Here is a 21,023-nt window from a genome sequence, read left to right as displayed (position 1 = left end):
TTGGCACAACCCTAGTAACCATATTTTAACATGAAATATAATAAAAATAAAGAAAAGTCGTTTGCCAAATTACCATTTGTAAAAGATGAATATATTTGGGAAGAAAAAAAAAAAGGAAAAGGTTGGGCACTAGAAAAGAAAATTTCAATCCTAAACAATTTATTTCTTTTTCCAAGATCGAATAAAGATTTAAAATGAATATATAGGTCATAAAATATTTTTTTATTTTTTTTTTCGTAATTTTATAAATCAAAATAGATAATTTGGAGATTTTTCTATTGATATTACATAAAATGAAAATAAGCATTTTTTTTTTTTTTCCTTTTTCTCAAAAGAGTTGGTTAGAATCGACTCCCATAGCTTAGTCAAATAGAGAATTTAGGCACCAGCTTGTTGTGATAGAAAATTTAGGCTCCCTTGCAAACGAGGAAGTAGAATCCCAAGAGACAACATCATCTCCATTTCCAATCAACATGTAAATTTCACAGCAAAAAAGGCCTAACCAAATGAGAAACACTAATCACGTGGAATGTCCACCTTCTTCTGGAGATACCGAAATATTTGTGGTATAGAAAATGTTGGCTTTTCCCCAGATTTAATACACAGTCTTGCAACAGCTAAAAGATTGTTGAGCTCTCTCGAATCATAACTGTTTCCAAGATCTGGGTCTATCATCTTTTGCATGGATCTGCTTAACCGAGATTCTTGGACCCATTGAATTAAATCAACACCTCCCTTCTCTGATGATTGACCAGTTATTAGCTCCAGAATTAGAACTCCAAGCTGGAAGATTATGTTATTACCTTCCTGACCTGTGCAATCTACAAGGGAGAAAATTTTTAAGAAAAAAAAATAAAAATATAAATTGTTGTTTTTCAAAACAGATGTAAGAACTCACCTTTTGAACATGAGACATTTTGTGCAGTGGCATGATTTCCACCAGAACTAAGAACACCAACGTCAGCTAGCTGTGACAGGAAGAGGAATGTTCATTTTTCTAAAAATTTATCCACAAAGTTGGATGGAAGTGTCTTTCTTCAACCCACACACACAACTCAGATATTCAAAAGCCTATGGCCAAAAGTTAAAAAGACAAAGGAAGGAAAATATTCTTACCTTTGCAGTGAAGTTCTCATCTAATAGGATATTACTAGACCTGATGGAGACATGATATATTGGTGGTTCATTGAAGAGTTGCAAATATTCCTGTAAACATCACCATAACCAAGCAACTGTCAATTAAACTTCAGACACAGAAATTTTCTCTATGTTTGGTACAAGACTATTTCATGCATCACAACTCAGGCTGATAAGGGAGCAATCAGGTAGCTAGATGGCCAATGTAAACCACATCCATACAGACAGGATTTAGGCTTAGTTGAGTTGAGTTGAGTTTGGGTATGGTTTCACAGATCATGTTTCTCATTGACACATAATTAGAGTCAACAAACAAAACCATCTCAGGCATCCAATCAAAAGCCAAAGGCCAACCAGCTAGCATTCGGTGATCTGGAGAAAGCTCATAAGGGGAAAGGAACATAAGGGTCTTGAAATTCATGGGTGTAAATTAATAAAATATTACCAAACCAAAAGGATTTGAGATGGAGTGGATAGTCAATTTGCCACCAAATACACAAAATCAATCCCTAAGGTGTTAGTCAATGCAAATGGTGCTCAAGGTTGCAGCCTTTGGAAAAGTATTTCTGGAAAACTGATTGATTTCTACCAGAAAATTTCATTTATAGTACGGAAGTAAGAGAATAATTCCCTTCCCTGGCAACCAAGCTCTCCTCACTCCTATTTTGATCTCTATGCACTCAAATTGAAAAAGAAAATGACCCAATCTCAAAATTCCTGATCAGGTTGAGAAAACTATGTTGGACCTCCATTTTTAGGTTCCTGCTCTAGGATTGGTAGGTGGAATCTTATGGAAATTGGTTGGCTAGTTTGTATATCCACTATGCTATAGACTGTCATTGCTTTTTGGCAATGGCCTTTTCACTTCCAAGCTGATTAGAAAATTGGATGTCCCATATGTGGCCTAGGAAGAATGTTTCAAAATTGACCATCTTACTGCCCGTAACTGGGAGTTGCCAAATAGATTATACTTTGGAAAATCTAATTCAGAAACACAGCCACCTTAATAGTCCATTTCCCAGTTGTTGTCCTATTTGAACTCAGAAGCAAGCGGATAATGCACATATTTTTTGCTTGACCTTTAAAATTGGAGAATGAAAGCTAAGAAGGAGATACTGCAGGTTGTGATCTTTTCTATTTTCAGGATTTTTATACCTATTAAAAAATACTTGCAGAGATGAGTGACATGTCTCCTTGTATGTAGGTAAGCATGCATGAAACTTAGGCAGCAAATATGACCATGACATTAAAAGGATAAAATTATGACTTTACAACTTACCAGTGCAGCTGCTACACCAATAGCTATTTGTAGCCTCGTTCTCCAATTCAATGGAGTCTTCAGAGGATCTGCCAAGAACCAATTGTTTATAACAAAACCAAATTTGGCGTACATAGACAAGTTTAGCTCCAAACGTTACCATTAAGATGCTCTTTCAGGCTTCCATTTTCTATGCTTTCAAATACTAGGAATCTGTAAACAATAAAGAGGAATATAACAAAATTGTTAATTTCTCAGAACAATAATAGTTAAGGATATAAGCTTCATTAAACCAGAGATGATTGACAAAATAAATGCATGAAAATCAGAGATGAGGATTATGGTCTATCCATTCAAACAGGTCTCATTTTGGGGAGAATTGCAGCAAGAGAACAAGTGGAGAATACTGTTCTTGTTTTATTTTGTCTCCCTCTTTTAATTCTGAAAGGACATCAATTTCAGGAATACAGGAAACGATACCATAGAAGCACGGGTGTGCTACTAAATTGGGATCTCTATTTCGGGTATTCTAGGGATTAAACATTTAATATCAAAATCTCATGATATTTTAGTAGATTTTTCATCACAAAATTCAGCCAACATATCCAATTTGAAAACAAGATCTTCATATTATTCATCACATTTTATAAGGGCTCCATCTGGGAAAACCTGTTTTTAATAGATCCACAGGGAAGGCAATGTGGCCATACAAACTGGCACATCTGCTTTTGACAAGAGTTAGGAAACAAACCTTTTACGTCCTGTGGAAAATCCTCTAAGTGCAAGAAGGTGCCGATGATGCAATCGGCCCAATCGTTGCACTTCCCCATAGAAGATGTCCTTCCCTTGATTAAAATCTCCTACTTCTTTTACCAAGGCAACAAGACCATCCTGAAATATGGCTTTATAAGCAACCCCATAAGAATTGCTATAACTGATTCTGCGGAAACCATCCGTTGCCCTCTTTATATCCTTGTATGAGAAGCGCCTCACAAAGGACACAGGGCCTGAAATTGAAATTTACCATTGTAAGTATGGAAGTAATTAGGAGATACATACAACTCTTATAATGTATAACAAACATATTAACTGCTATTTTACTGTTTGGTTGCAGAGAGATCAAAGCAAAAGAGAAGAATAGCAATATTTTAAACCTATATTTTCCTGTTTTTCCAGAAACTAGAAAAGAAAATCCATTGAGGGCAGCCTCGCATGATTATCTGACTTATATACCTTAAATTCACCATTTCTTAAAGAGTCAAACAAGCAAAGACCAGAGACTTGAATCTCAATTCCCTTCTCTTCACAGTTTCCTCCAGAACCCAGTAATGCCTAAAGAATCATCATATTCTAAAACACAACATAAGCCAAAAGACCCCACTTCAGATCACGATTTACAACAGAATTCTAGATTCAATTAGAAGGAAGGTGACAAGTCTCATCACGTCCAAATAATTTTCACACTATAAACCCATAATATATGACCAAAAAAATTCTGATCCCTTTTAACATCTCACAGTCCTTGAAACCTCTTCTCTGTGCATCCAAAGAACATGCCTTGCAAAATTAATTCAGAATTCCATAAGATCAACCAATTTTCACACTGAAATTTTAGAATGCATCGTTCTGAGTCTTCATTTTTCAATGTACAACCAAGAAATTCATATCAAAAAAATTTCTTCAAGATTTTCACACATTGTTTAACACAATCAGTCACTGAACCTTTTATGTCTACATCCAAATTACATCTATCACAAAACTAACGCAGAATTGCGCAAAAGCAACCAATTTTCTTCAACAAAACTGAATCACAACAAAGAAAAACGTGTAAATTCAAATAAATCTATAAATTCCTATGGACGTCTTTTAAAAATTTTCATAAATTTTTAACACATGTCAGATACTAAAACCTTTTCTCTCTGCATGAAAATCACATGTAGTGCACAATTAACTGAGAATTCCACGAAATCAAGCAATTCCTTTCCACAGAAATGAATCACATAAGAACAACATGTGAAAATTCAGTGAAATCCGTCAATGCACATCTCTGTACATCCAAATCACTTCTATCACACAACCGACTCGGAATTCCAGAAAGTAAGGGAATTTAATCAAGAGAACTGAATCACATACAAAAACAGAGCATAATTGAATGAAAAACATGAATGTGGAATGAAATTAATGATGAATTGGAAGTCAAGTGAATACCGGAACGATGTGGATGGAGCCAGGCAAGGAGAAGGAGGCGAAACTTGCGGATCGGAAGGTCCATATGGGAGAAATTCGGAGGTTTGGTGGGGGGTAGTCAACGAAGATGAAGAAGACACAGTAAAAGCTTTTCTGTTTAAACCCATTTGTTGGTAACTGTGAAATCCGATCTCTCCATCTGCGATCCGTTACTCTAACAGTGCTCATGGGGGACACCGCACGTGCCACGGGCGTGGATCTGAACTGCCGGCTGTACTATATATATATGTGGTTCCAAACACACTCCGCCCATCATTCTTGGCCAACCCAGATTAGCATGCCAACGTGGTGCCATGTCAGCTTCTTGAATAGAAATACCGTCGCAAACAATCCCTCCAACGATTTTTTGAGGAAACTTCAAGATGAAATAACTTAGATTCATTATTGATCACATGGTTCCCGTCAAGATTCAAAATTACTACCCCATGCACACTCAAGTCATCATCATCATCACTTATTCTGAACCCACATTTTATTCTAAAATTATAAGGGTATTTGATAAATCAATTTAATGATTTAATACCACCAAATAACTTAATTTAAATAATTAATTAAATTAAACATATTTATCAAATAACTTAAAATAAAATATAATTTTAAGTATTAAATTAAAATAATTGTTATAAATAAAATAATGAACGTCATCATATTTATTATATTAAATATTAATTAATGTTATTTATTTATATTAATAGATATTATTTATGACTTTCATTAATATTCATTAGTGAGAATATTAATGGAAACCATTTAGAAAACTTATAAAAAAGCTTCGTTTTCCTTGTAATATGCATCCCCAAAAAAAAAAAAAAATTCTTAATTTCTTTCATTCTCTCTATCTTCATTTTCTCAACTCTCTTATCTGATTCATTCATCTCATTATATATATTGTTAAAGTAATATATATTTTATCTCTACTTTGATTTGCGTTGCATTTACCCCCGTTTTACAATATGTTATTAACACAAATTGCTCTCAAAGTAATTCTCGTATCTTAAACTTGAAGTTATTTATATATAATAAAATTTTACATATTTATATTGTTATTTTTAAATTCATTTAATTTGTGTTATATATTATTAAAGGCTATAAGCAAATTATTTGATTTTGATTATAATCAAAAGTTATACCAATACTAGTAGTTTATTATAACCAATTCTAATAATATTGTTTTGTCATATATTTGAAGTTATTTGACAATGTTGAATCTAAAAAAAACTCGAATTTGTGGCACTTGACATTTCTGGAAAGAACTATCTTTATTGCATCCTTGATGTTGAAATACATCTTAATGCAATGAATCTTAGAGCTACGATCAAAGAATAAAATCAAGCATCCCTCCAGGATCGCGCAAAAGCACTAATTTTCCTCTGTCGTCATCTCCATGAAGGTTTAAAAAATAAGTATCTCACAATAAAGGACTATTTCACTCTATAGAGCAATTTGAAGGAAAGATATGACCACCAAAAAACTATGATTCTCCCAAAAGCTCATTATGATTGAATGCACTTGAGGTTGTAGGATTTTAAAACCGTTAGTGAATATAACTCTACAATTTTCAAAATCATCTCTTAATTAAAGTTGTGTAGAGAAAAAAATCACAGAAGAAGACATGTTAGAAAAAACTTTTACTACATTTCATGCCTTAAATATGCTTCTATAGCAACAATATTGAGAGCGTAGATTTACAAAATACTCTGAATTAATATCATGTCTTCTTGTTGTTGAACAAAATAATGAGTTTTTGATGAGAAATCACAAGTCTCGTCCAACTCGATCTGAACCATTCCCTGAAGTGAATGCAATATCGTCCCAAACTCGTGGACGTGGACGTGGACGAGGACGATGACGTGGTTGTGGTCATAGAATGAATCTCTGATACCATGGTCATTATGGTAATAATTGATGGGAAAAACTCGGATCTCTTTGTTTCCCAAGTCCAGATCAGGTTTGGAACATACATAACAATCCTATGCTTTTTTTAAATCCTATGCACAAAAAAAAATAAATAAATAACATTTTTATATTTTAAAAGGATTCAAAAAGTGTTGATAAAAACCGTACCCCATATTCAAATGTTCCCAAAACATATCCACATGGTGAAAATGAAGGTCAAAATCGCAGAAGTCTTGTAAACCTGAAGTCTTCCACCCAATGACTCGAACCTTGATCTTTGCACACTTTTGATGGGGATGAAAAGATGGTGGATATTATGGCTCTCAATCTCTCTAGATGGTGGAAGACAAAAACTGTGGAAACCCTAGCCCCTATGGGATATTTATAGGGTTCCTAAGTGGGCTTAAGTGACTTGAGCCCCCATGGGCTTGGGTCACTTAATCTAACTTAAAATAGGTTCTAATTGATTAATTAACCAATATGGTTTATTAATTAATCAATTAGCTCAATTCAGAGACCTTGTTCATTTACCCTTATGCAATCTTACGTAATTACCAAAATGCCCTTATGCACAAAAGTGAACATATAGCCAATCCGACCCTCATATCTCATACCAATAAGGTATATGAGCTTAGAGTAGGGGCCATTAGGGACCCACAGGAATATTGGCTCCCTTAGAATCCAATTCTAAAGTTTATTCAACATCTCACTACAAAGAATCAACAAAACTCCAGTATCCTATGTAAATAACAACGAGACACCAAGTGCTCGGGTCCGTGACCTGTTATCCATTATATTCAGTCTCCCCATGAACTGGTGTCCATAGTTTAACAAGGTGAAAGTTATCAATATTTCAAGATTACCTTTACTATCCTTAAGTTATAGATCCTCCTATTGTGTGTTCAATTAACATGTCTTAGCTTTCAAAGAGTCTATGTCAAGTTCCACTTAAGGAACTACTATGACCATAGTTTTTATGAACACACCTCCTTAAAGACCACCCAATGGGACACATTGTCTCAATCCCAAGAGATATTATAGTGTCTTTATTGAGAATACCTATTGTTACTAGCTTCCATCAATAATGACCCGATCCATAGGGAATATATGATTAGCTTACGATCTCACCCATAGGTCAAAGTCACTACTAATTCCAGTACAAACTCAATATTCTCTCAAGGTTGAGAGATAATACAATGAAACAGTTTGGTAAGGTCATGACTACTTGATAACCTTAAGTCATAACTCACCGTAGGTCTTGTCCATTGTGTAACCATACACACTAGTACACTCACTATGAGAAACTCATCCCGATAGCCAAGACCAGTTATCCTTCCAATTAGGAGGTGGTGCACTAAAACCTCTAATAGGTTGCCTAAATCCATGAACCAATTGTAAACAAGTCATCTATTTGCAAGGAACCCATAACTTAGATCTTCTATGCAACTCTTAATGCACCTAAGTCACGTACAATGCAAAAGATACAAGCAAGAATGCTCATAAAGTATAATACATAAAATAAAGATAAATAAAAGTGAAATTGGAACATCATTAAATAAATAATGAATTCTAAATTTATTACATCATGTCATGCTTTTAAGGGCTCTATCCTAACTATAATTCCTCAAATTTTCAAAAAATGAACCAGAAATAGAATAATGATGAGGCAAAACAAGAAAATGAGAAGTATTTACAAGATAAACCTTCTAAGAACCATGAGAATAACTGTTATAAATGTGGTATGAGTGGACATTGGTGGCGTACCCATCGCGCGCCCAAACATTTAGTTGACACTTACCAAGCATCAATAAAAGCAAAAGAAAAAGAGACAAACATGAACTTTACTGATGGTGATGGATTGGACCTAATCTACTATGACATTGATTTCTTTGGAGGTCCTAATGAAAAAACAAATCATTTAATAAATGATGAGAATATTAACATTGATTGATGTTATTTTATATATCAAATAATATATTATTATGTCTTATATTTACATCTCAATTTTCTTTTGTTATTTACATTATGCCTTGATTTTTTTAAAAAAAAAAATTAGTTATATTTAAAATCCGTGTGTTATTTGATCTCAAGATGAATGAGGATGATGTATGTCTCACAAAGTGTGCAACCACGCACACAATTCTTCAAGATAAAAAATATTTCCTCAAATTGACATTGATAAAAACTAATGTAAGTGTCATATCTCATATTAGAAACTTAGTTGAAGGCTCTAGAAGAACAAACCTAATGCTACCAAATGGAACTAGATTTCATATAAATGATGCTTTATATTCTAGCAAATCCATAAGAAATTTGCTCAGTTTTAAAAAGATTTGTAGAAATGGATATCATATTGAAAATATGAATGAAGATAATGTAGAATATATTTACATTACTTCTATTATATCCGACCAAAAACTTATAATGGAAAAACTCTTGGCTTTCTCTTCTGGGTTGTATTAAACAACTATAAAGCCTATTGAATCATATGTTGTCGTGAACCAGAAGTTCAATGACCCAAAGTTTTTGTCATTTGGCATGACAGGCTAGGTCACCTAGTGTCTTCAATAATGCGTCGAATAATCAAACACTCACATGGGCATCCACTAAAGAACCAGAAGATTTTTTTTACCCAATCACTCATGTGTTGCCTGTTCACAAGGTAAATTGATAGTCAAACCATATTTTACTAAAGTCATATTTGAGTCACCAATCTTTTTAGATAGTATAAATGGGGACATATGTGGGCCTATCCATCCACCATGTGGACCATTTCGTTATTTTATGATCTTAATAAATGTTTCTACTAGGTGGTCACATGTTTGTCTTATTTCTACATGTAATGTTGCCTTTGCTAGACTCATTGCACAAATGATCGGATTACGAGCACAATTTCTAGATTATCCAATTAAGACAATATGTCTTGAAAATGCTGGAGAATTTTCTCAAACATTCATTGAATACTGCATGTCAATGGGAATAAATATTGAGCATCCTATTGTTGATACCCATACCCAAAATGGTTTAGCAAAATCCTTTATCAAACGTCTTCAATTAAAAACTCGACCATTACTAATGAAAACCAAGTTACCTATTTCTACCTAGGGACATGTTATTATTCATGTTGCAGATTTAGTCTATATTCGACCTACAACTTACCATGAATACTTCCTTTCATAACTTGTGCTTGGAAAACAACTAAATATCTCTTATTTACAAATCTTTGGTTGTGCAATATATGTACCAATTACACTTACACAACGCACTAAAATGGGTCCCCAACGAAGACTTGAGATTTATGTAAGTTTTGATTCTCCATCTATCATAAGATATCATAAACCTTTGATAGTCGATGTTTTTACAGCTCGATTTGCGAATTGTCATTTTAATGAGAGTGTTTTCCCATCATTGGGGGGAGAAAAACTGATTCCTGAAGAACAACGAGAAATCACTTGGAACGCATCTACTATGTCCCATCTTGATCCTTGTATAAATCAATGTGAACTAAAAGTTCAAAGGATCATTCATTTACAAAATCTTACAAATCAATTACCAGATGTATTCATTGATACAAAGAAAGTGACAAAGTCACATATTCTGGCTGCAAATACTCCAGTAAGGATTGATGTCCCTATAAGACAATTGACAAATAAATCTAAGATACGCTTGAAGCGTGATAGAACTATTGGCTCAAATGAGGTAACTCCCTGGAAGAGGAGAATGCAAGAAAAACTAGGCACTCTAGAAAAGGCCATCAAAATGAATTATCAGTCTAGAATTGATAAATCTATAACCCTAGAAAAGGCACAAATAATACAAAAAGCCCTTGAAGAGGCACATATTGAATAAAAAGCCCCTGAAGAGGCACATGTACCTAAAAATTGTGATATCTCAGTAAGTTATATACACACAAGAGAAAAATGGAATTAAAATAATATTGTTATTAACAATATTTTCATTTTCCAAGTGGCCTCTGATATCATAAGAAATGATGAAGATCTCAAACCAAAAAATGTGGAAGAATGCCGACATAGAAATGATTGACCAAAATAGAAAAAAACTATGTAGGCAGAGTTAAAATTCATTAACAAAACGAGAAGTTTTTGGACCTATAGTCCAAACACCTAAAGATGTAAAACACGTTGGGTATAAATGAGTACTTGTACAAAAGCACAATGAGAATAATGAGATCATAAGATATAAAGCGCAATTAATAACACAAGGTTTCTCGCAAAGACCTAGTATTGTCTACGAGGAAACATTTTCTCCCGTCATGGACACAATCATATTTTATTTCTTAATTAGTTTGGTAGTCTCAGAATAACTGAATATGCGTCTCATGGATGTTATTATAGCATATTTATATAGATCCATGGATAATGATATATACATAAAAATCCGTGAAGGATTTAAATTGCCTGAAGAAAATAGTACAAAGCCTCATAGCATATACTCAATCAAGTTGCAACGCTCCTTGTATGGATTAAAGTAATGCGGACGCATGTGGTACAATCGACTTAGCTAATACTTGCTAAAAGAAGGTAATGTGAATAACCCTATATGTACATGCATCTTCATTAAAAAAAAATAGAAACCAGATTTGCATTTATTGCAATGTATGTTGATGACTTAAATTTTTTCGGAACTCCTAAAGAGCTCACAAGAACAATAAATTACTTGAAAAAGGAAATTGAGATGAAATATCTTGGAAAAACAAAATTTTGTCTTAGCATATAGATCGAGCATTTTCCAAATGAAGTTTTAGTACATCAATCAACATACATAAAGAAAATTTTGAAGCATTTTTATATGCATAAAGTGCATCATTTGAGTTCTTCAATGGTTGTCTGATCACTTGATGTGAAAAAACACTTATTTCGTCATTGCAAAAAAAAATGAAGAATTACTTGGTTCTAAAGTACCATATCTTAGTGTTATTGGTGCACTTATATATTTTGTCAATTATACACGTCTAGACATTGCTTTTTTTGTCAATTTATTAGCAAGATACAATTCTGCTCCAACTCGAAGACATTGGAATGATATCAAACATATATTGCACTATCTTCGCGAAACTACTTATATGGGTTTATTTTACTTAAGGGAATCAAAGCAACAATTGCTTGGATATGCAGATGTAGGATACCTTTCAAATCCACATAAAGGTAGGTCACAAATAGGGTATGTGTTTAATTACAATGGTAATACTATTTCATAGAGATCTATCAAACAAACAATGGTGGCCACATCATTAAATCATTCAGAAATACTTGCAATTCATGAAGTAAGTTGTGAATGTATATGACTAAGATCTATGATCCAGCATATTAGGAAATCATGTGCACTCTCCTCTATCAAAGGTGACCCAACAATATTATTTGAAGATAATGATGCATGCATTGCACAGATAACATAGGGTTATATTAAAGATAGAACTAAGCATATTTCACCAAAATTCTTTTATAGACATGAACTTTAGAAGAGTGGTAAAATTGATGTTCAACAAATACGCTCAAGTGATAATCTAGTAGATTTATTCACAAAGGCATTGCCAACCTCAACATTCAAGAAGTTAATACACAAGATTGGAATGCATCAACTCAATGATATTGACATGATGAGGAGTATGCTTATAAAAGGGTGTTAGTGTACTGTACTCTTTTTCCATTCGTCCAAGTTTTATCCTATTGGGTTTATTGGCAAGGTTTTTAATGAGGTAATCCTAACATACCAAACACAACTTAAAGAATTATAAAAATGTTGTACTATTTTTCCCATAGGGTTTTTTACTAGCAAGGTTTTAATGAGGCATATTCTTCTAATGTGGTGGACATCCAAGGAGGAGTGTTATAAATGAAATAATGAATGTTACCACATTTTATTATATTAAATGTTAATTAATACTATTTATAAATGTTAATTGATATTATTTATGACTTTCATTAATATTCATTTATGATAATATTAATGGAAACCATTTGGAAAGCCTATAAAAAGGCTTCCCATCCTCTATAATATGCATCTCCAAGAAAGAAAGAAAAATCTTTCTTTCTTTCAATCTCCCTGTCTTTCATTCTCTCAACTTTTTTCTTTGATTCTTTCTTCCCATTATATATATTGCTAAAGTAATTTATATTTTATCTCTACTTTGATTTGTGTTGCATTTATCCCCGTTTTACAACAATGATCAATTTATTATTAATCTCAAAATTCAAATAAATATTAAGTTTTAATTTTTTTTAAAAAATTAAACTTTATGATATAACCACCTGCTCAACTATATTATTTCTTTTTTTTTTTTTCAAAAAAATAAAATAAAAATGTAACTCCTAATAGCTATTTGATTATTGATTTGGAATTGTTTTTGGGACTTTAGAGTTTAAATCCATTTATGACATGTTTGGTCAAAGAAATCATGAATAAGAATAAATATTTTGTTTTCATTCATATTTCTTCTTGAATTGAATGAATTTAGTAATTTGAAATATAGAAGTAAAATTGGAATGATAATTTGTTTTTTCAATGTTAAGTAAAAATCAGAATGAAAATGACAAAAATATATAAATAGATTATTGATAATATCATCTTTTTTTTAAAAAAAAAAAAAAAAAACTCACATTATACATAATTTGAAATAATTTTTTTATTTTCATTTCAAAATAATCCTTTGAAGTTTTCCTTTCTTTTTTTTTTTTTTTTTTTTTGCTAAATAATAAAAATCTATTTGAGTGTGTGATTGAAAATCAAAATTTTTAAATATATATATATACCACTATTTGGTTATTATTCTTTAGAAACAATTTTTAAAAACAAAGTAAATTAGAAAATTATTCTGCATTTTTTATTAAAGAAAATAAAGTGAAACATTGTATTGAATTTATTAATAAGTTTAATAATTTTTAAAAATAATTTAAAACTCAAAAATTATATACAATGACTAAAAAAATAAAATAACACAACATTAGTAATTATTAATTTTGAATCATTATTCTTTATTTTTAACAAAATAAATTTATTATGCTTTTATAAGATGTTAGTATCCATCTTTTTATAATATTTATAAAATAATATTATAAATTATTAATTTTGAATTATTATTATTATTATTATTCATTTTTAATAAAATAAATCAATTAATGTTGATATCTATATTTTTATAATATTAATTAAAAATATAATTTATTATTTTATTATGTTATTAATATTCATATTTTATTAAAAATTATATATTTTTAATTTAAATTTTTTTTATTTTAAATGAGATGTCAATTAAATTTAGTTTATATTGTATATATTGAATTTCTAATTTATCCTTTTTATAAAGTCAAAATAAATAAAAAATTAAAAACAGCTTATCTAAAAATGTTTTTAGTTTTTAAAATTTTTAAAAATGTTGTAAAACAAGGACAAATATAATGCAAATCAAAGTAGTAGAGATAAAATATATCTTACTTTGATATATAATATGGAAGAAGGAATCAAAGAAGAGAATTGAGAAAGTGAAAGAAAGAGAGAGAGAGAGAGAGAGAATGAGAGGAAGAACTTTTCTTTCTTTTCTCGGGATGCTCTTACATGGGGGGGGTAAGAAGCCTTTTATAGGCTTCATAATATGAACTCCCATTACTCATCTTAAAGATGAGTAAATGGAGTTCATAATGACCATCAATGTGGTCATTCATTTCCCTTAATTTACAACACCCCCCCTTGGATGACCACCATATTAAAAGAATATGCCTCATTAAAACCTTGCTAGTAAAAAACCCTATAGGAAAAACCTAGCGAAGGAAAAAGAGTACAATATTCTTTTCTTGGTATATTAGGACTGCCTCGTTAAAAACCTTACCAGTAAAACCCAGTAGGACAAAACCTGGACGAAGGAAAAAAGAGTACAGTACACTAACACCCTTTTACAAGCATACTCCCCCTCATATCGATATCCTTGAGTTGACGCATTCCAATCTTGTGTATTAACTTCTTGAATGTTGAAGTTGGCAATGATTTTGTGAATAAATCTGCTAGATTATCACTTGAGCGTATTTGTTGCACATCAATTTCACCACTCTTCTGGAGTTCATGTGTATAAAAGAATTTTGGTGAAATGTGTTTAGTTCTATCTCCTTTAATATAACCCCCTGTTATTTGTGCAATGCATGCAGCATTATCTTCAAATAATGTTGTTGGGTCACCTTTGATAGAGGAGAGTCCACATGATTCCCGAATATGTTGGATCATAGATCTTAGCCATATACATTCACGACTTGCTTCATGAATTGCCAGTATTTCTGAATGATTTGATGATGTGGCTACCATTGTTTGTTTGACAGATCTCCATGAAATAGCAGTACCATTGTAATTAAACACATACCCTGTTTGTGACCTGCCTTTATGTAGATCTAAAAGATATCCTGCATCTGCATATCCAAGCAATTGTTGCTTTGATTCCCTTGAGTAAAATAAACCCATATCAGTAGTTCCGCGAAGATAACGCAATATATGTTTGATACCATTCCAATGTCTTCGAGTTGGAGCGGAACTGTATCTTGCTAATAAATTGACAGAAAAAGCAATGTCTGGACGTGTACAATTGACAAGATACATAAGTGCACCAATAGCACTAAGATATGGTACTTCAGGACCAAGTAACTCTTCATCCTTTTCGCAAGGACGAAATGGGTCCTTTTTCACATCAAGTGATCGGACAACCATTGGAGAACTTAAAGGATGCGCTTTATCCATATAAAAACGCTTCAAAACTTTCTTAATGTATGTTGATTGATGTACTAAAACTCCATTTGGAAAATGCTCGATCTGCAGGCCGAGACATAATTTTGTTTTTCCAAGATCTTTCATCTCAAATTCCTTTTTCAAGTAATTTGTTGTTCTTGTGAGCTCTTCAGGAGTTCCAACAAGATTTAAGTCATCAACATATACTGCAATAATTGCAAATCCGGTTTCTGATTTCTTAATGAAGATGCATGGGCATATAGGGTTATTCACATACCCTTCTTTTAGCAAGTATTCGCTAAGGCGATTGTACCACATGCGTCCAGATTGCTTTAATCCATACAAGGATCGTTGTAACTTGATTGAGTACATGCTACGAGGCTTTGTATTATTTGCATCAGGCAATTCAAATCCTTCGGGGATTTTCATGTATATATCATTATCCATGGATCCGTATAAATATGCTGTAATAACATCCATGAGACGCATATCCAGTCCTTCTGAGACTGCCAAACTAATTAAGAAACGAAATGTGATTGCGTCCATGACGGGAGAATATGTTTCCTCATAGTCAATACCAGGTCTCTGCGAGAAACCTTGTGCTACTAATCGCGCTTTATATCTTATGATCTCATTATTCTCATTGCGCTTTCGTACAAATACCCATTTGTACCCAACAGGCTTTACATCTTCAGGTGTTTGGACTACAGGTCCAAAAACTTCTCGTTTTGTTAATGAGTTTAATTCTGCCTGTATAGCTTCTTTCCATTTTGGCCAATCATTTCTATGTCGACATTCTTCCACATTTCGTGGTTCGGGATCTTCATCATTTCTTATGATATCAGAAGCCACTTGGAAAGCAAAAATATTGTTAATAACAATATTATTTCGATCCCATTTTTCTCCCGTTTGTACATAACTTACCGAGATCTCACAATTTTCAGGTACCTGTGCCTCTTCAGGGGCTTCTTGTTCAATATGTGGATCTTCAGGGGTTTCTTGTTCAATATGTGCCTCTTCGGGGGCTTCTTGTTCAATATGTACCTCTTCAGGGGCTTTCTGCATTATTTGTGCCTCTTCTAGGTCTATAGATTTATCAATTTTAAACTGATCAGTCATTTTGATGGTCTCTTCTAGAGTGCCAAGTTTTTCTTGGGTTCTCCTCTTCCGGGGAGTTACATCCTTTGAGCCAACAGGTCTACCACGCTTCAGGCGTATCTTAGATTCATTTGTTAACTGTCCTACAGGGACATCAATCCGTGCTGGAGTATTTGCAGCCGGGATATGTGACTTTGTCACTTTCTTTGTATCAATGAATGCATCTGGTAATTGATTTGCAAGATTTTGCAAATGAATGATCCTTTGAACTTCTAGTTCACATTGATTTGTACGAGGATCAAGATGGGTCATAGTAGATGTCTTCCAACTAATTTCTCGTCGTTCTTCAGGAATCGACTTTTCTCTCCCTAATGATGGGAAAACACTCTCATTAAAATGACAATCCGCAAAGCGGGCTGTAAAAACATCGCCTGTCAAAGGTTCAAGATATCTTATGATAGATGGAGAATCAAAACCTACATAAACCCCAAGTCTTCGTTGGGGACCCATTTTAGTGCGTTGTGTAGGTGCAATTGGTACATATACTGCACAACCAAAGATTCGTAAGTGAGAGATATTTGGTTGTTTTCCAAGCACAAGTTGTGAAGGGGAGTATTCATGGTAAGTTGTAGGTCGAATACGGACTAAAGCTGCAGCATGCATAATAGCATGTCCCCAGGCGGAAGTAGGTAACTTGGTTTTCATTAGTAATGGTCGAGCTATTAATTGGAGACGTTTGATGAAGGATTCTGCTAAACCATTCTGGGTATGAGTATGAGCAACAGGATGCTCAATATTTATCCCTACTGACATACAATAGTCAATGAATGTTTGAGAAGTAAATTCGCTAGCATTGTCAAGACGTATTGTCTTAATTGGATAATCTGGAAATTGTGCTCGTAATCTGATTATTTGTGCAAGGAGTCTAGCAAAGGCTACGTTACGTGTAGAAATGAGACAAACATGTGACCACATAGTAGAAGCATCTATTAAGATCATAAAATAACGGAATGGTCCACATGGTGGATGGATAGGCCCACATATGTCTCCATGTATTCTTTCTAAAAAGATTGGTGACTCAGATATGACTTTAGTAAAAGATGGTCTGATTATCAATTTACCTTGTGAGCAGGCAGCACATGAGTATTCATTGGGCGAAAGAATCTTCTGGTTCTTTAGTGGATGCCCATGTGAGTGTTCGATTATTCGACGCATCATTGAAGACCCTGGGTGACCTAGCCTGTCATGCCAAAGGACAAAAACTTTTGGGTCATTGAACTTATGGTTCACGACAACATATGATTCAATAGGCTTTATAGTTGTATGATACAACCCAGAGGAGAAAGCCGACAATTTTTCCATTATAATCTTCTGGCCAGATATAATGGAAGTAATGTAAAGATATTCTACATTATCTTCATTCATAGTTTCAATATGATATCCATTTCTGCGGATATCTTTAAAACTGAGCAAATTTCTTCTAGATTTGCTAGAATATAACGCGTCATTTATATGGAATCTAGCTCCATTTGGCAACGTTATGTTTGCTCTTCCAGAGCCTTCAACTAAGTTTGTAGTACCAGATATGGTACTTACATTAGCTTTTATTAATGTCAATTCGAGGAAATATCTTTTATCTCGAAAAATTGTGTGCGTGGTCGCACAGTCTGCGAGACATACATCATCCTCATTCATCTTGAGACCAAATAACACATGGATTTCAGATATAACAAAAAAAACAAGGCATAATGTAAATAACAAAGTAAATCAGATGTAAATATAAGACATAATAATATATTATTTTATATATAAAGTAACATCAATCAATGTTGATTTTTTCATCATTTATCAAATGGTTTGTTTTTTCATTGGGACCTCCAAAGAAATCAATGTCATAGTAGGTTAGGTCCAATCCATCACCATCGGTAAAGTTCATCTCTATCTCTTTTCCTTTAGCTTTTATTGATGCTTGGTAAAGGTCGACCAAATGTTTGGGCGTACGACATGTACGCGACCAATGCCCCTTCATACCACATCTATAACAATTATTCTCATGGTTCTTAGGAGGTTTATCTTGTAAACACTTCCCATTTTCTTGTATTGTCTCAGTATTGTTCCACTTCTGGTGGTGCAATGAGGCTTTCATTTTCTGAGAATTATTACTATAAGAACCATGGTATCGGCGATTTCTTCCACGACCACGACCACGACCACGTCCTCGTCCTCGTCCACGTCCACGAGTTTGGGAAGATATTGCATTCACTTCAGGGAATGGTTCAGATCCAGTTGGACGAGACTGGTGATTTCTCATCAAAAGCTCATTATTTTGTTCAGCAACAAGAAGACATGATATTAATTCAAAATATTTTGTAAATCTACGCTCTCGATATTGCTGCTGCAGGAGCACATTCGAGGCATGAAACGTAGTAAAAGTTTTCTCTAACATGTCTTCCTCTGTGATTTTTTCTCCACACGGCTTTAATTGAGAGCTGATTTTGAAAAGTGCAGAGTTGTATTCACTAACAGTTTTAAAATCTTGCAACCTTAGGTGCATCCAATCATATCGAGCTTTTGGGAGAATCACATTTTTCTGGTGGTCATATCTTTCTTTCAAATTACTCCATAGAGTAAAAGGGTCCTTTACCGTAAGATACTCATTTTTTAAACCTTCATGGAGGTGATGGCGAAGGAAAATCAATGCTTTTGCGCGATCCTGCAGGGATGCTTGATTTCCTTGTTTGATCGTAGCTCCAAGGTTCATTGCATCAAGATGTAATTCAGCATCAAGGATCCAAGATAGATAGTTCTTTCCCGAAATGTCAAGTGCCACAAATTCGAGTTTTGTGATATTCGACATTGTCAAATAACTTCAGAGCAATTCGTGCTGATAACGTGTTGTAAAACAAGGACAAATATAATGCAAATCAAAGTAGTAGAGATAAAATATATCTTACTTTGATATATAATATGGAAGAAGGAATCAAAGAAGAGAATTGAGAAAGTGAAAGAAAGAGAGAGAGAGAGAGAGAGAGAATGAGAGGAAGAACTTTTCTTTCTTTTCTCGGGATGCTCTTACATGGGGAGGTAAGAAGCCTTTTATAGGCTTCATAATATGAACTCCCATTACTCATCTTAAAGATGAGTAAATGGAGTTCATAATGACCATCAATGTGGTCATTCATTTCCCTTAATTTACAACAAAAAATAACTTATACTGATAAATTAAAATATCTTTTAATTTAGATAAATTAAAATTTGAATTTCATTTCCATTATATTCATTCTTATCATCGTTCATTTATCTATTCTCCACTTTTCATTCTGACGTGATAAACACATCTGTGCGATGGTTTTTACGTTAAGAAGAGCAGAGGGAACCAGGAACCCGATGAGTAATTTTGAATCATGACCGTCCAAGTAGAGAGATCAGCTTGAAACATTAAATGAGATGATGACACGTTCCCAAGTTGGCCTTTTGCAGGGAAGCTTCACTTCCACATCCAACTTCGTTCAAATAATTTTGGTTGTATTACATGTATATAATCATTAATCATAAATAATTGGTGACCCAATCAGTTTCTCAAAAAACCTAATTTAAACATTTATTATACGTGTATATTTTTTGGCCTTTAGCGCTCCGCATGCCTCCTCGGCCCCACCAGTGACCACACACAACCGACCATCATTTCCCCGACCTTTTGTCTCTCCTTGAGCCCGCATATGAGTCCAACCCTCCAAGTAATTGGTATAATTATTCTCCATTTTTAATCAAAATAAATAAATTTTTTTAAGAAACACGTAAACTTTTATAAAATAGAAATATTATTCGATAATCTTAGCACCAGTTTTCACTTTGAGTTTGGTCTTTACCCCCTTCATTTGCGAAAGAAAAATCTCCTTGAATTAGCTTGTTAGAATTAATAATTTTTTTTTAATTTAATAATATGTTTAGGTAATTTCTGATTGGGTATAAAAAGAAAAAGTCTAATAACTTAGGTGGTGTTTTGAGAGGAGAGAACCAAATATTTTAATTTTTTTATTAAGTTATAATTAATTTTTTCTATTCAACTAAAAAATAAATTGACATCACCTATATAATTAAAAAACAGTTTTCTTGTTTTGAAAGTAAAAATTTATTTTTAAAATAAACTTATTTAGTTGCCCTCTAATAGTTTTGGTAAACAACTAAAACTCATTTTCAATTCTTTTTAGGAATAAAATGAAATTAGCAACAAATAAGAAGAAGATTAAAAGATAAAATAAAAATCAATGAAAATAGATTAAGATAATTCACCTCCTTCCATTCTCCCCCTATAAGTCTATCCGCTCTCCAAATTAGACATACTTTTTTCTGCGTCTTTAATTTCCTTAAATTTTCTTACTAAGCAACTATGTTTCAAATCAAAGAAGGCCTAATGTGCTAAATTTGTTGATAAGTTTAGTAATTTATAAAATTAAAATTGACTCAATTAGCACAAATTCTTGCACAAAAATTGGTTTCCAATGACGTTATTTTTATTTTTATTTATTTTTACATATAACTATATTTTCATAGATTTCTTACTAAACAAACAAATTCTAAGATTTTGTTTGGCAGTTCATTAAAAGAATATTTCTAATATAAAAAAAAAAACGTTTTTGGAGAAAAAAAAAATCAAGTAATT

General features: G+C 32.8%; 1 protein-coding gene across 1 annotated transcript; it reads right to left on the bottom strand.

The window, feature by feature from the left end:
- Positions 1 to 361: 361 nt before the first annotated feature.
- Positions 362 to 4,860, bottom strand: LOC100262216 (probable receptor-like protein kinase At1g49730). The gene is made up of 7 exons (XM_002270069.4): positions 4,604 to 4,860; positions 3,147 to 3,402; positions 2,556 to 2,608; positions 2,417 to 2,484; positions 1,117 to 1,206; positions 899 to 968; positions 362 to 821 (listed from the first exon to the last, which is right to left on the bottom strand). The coding sequence occupies exons 1-7, from the start codon at positions 4,665 to 4,667 to the stop codon at positions 517 to 519; spliced, it is 906 nt and encodes a 301-aa protein (XP_002270105.1). The 5' UTR covers positions 4,668 to 4,860; the 3' UTR covers positions 362 to 516.
- Positions 4,861 to 21,023: the final 16,163 nt, after the last annotated feature.

The sequence above is a fragment of the Vitis vinifera genome, chromosome 6 (assembly GCF_030704535.1).
Source record: "Vitis vinifera cultivar Pinot Noir 40024 chromosome 6, ASM3070453v1".
Lineage (NCBI taxonomy): Eukaryota > Viridiplantae > Streptophyta > Magnoliopsida > Vitales > Vitaceae > Vitis > Vitis vinifera.
This window is presented reverse-complemented; position numbering and strand designations above follow the sequence as displayed.

Bases quoted from the DNA above. Each gene is read 5' to 3' on its own strand.
- LOC100262216 (XM_002270069.4), bottom strand. From the start codon at position 4,667: ATGGACCTTCCGATCCGCAAGTTTCGCCTCCTTCTCCTTGCCTGGCTC. The intron at 2,609-3,146 runs GTTTGTTTCCTA...TATTGTTTACAG, and splicing joins TTTTCCACAGGACGTAAAAG to ATTCCTAGTATTTGAAAGCA. The intron at 2,485-2,555 runs GTAACGTTTGGA...GGTTCTTGGCAG, and splicing joins CCTGAAAGAGCATCTTAATG to ATCCTCTGAAGACTCCATTG.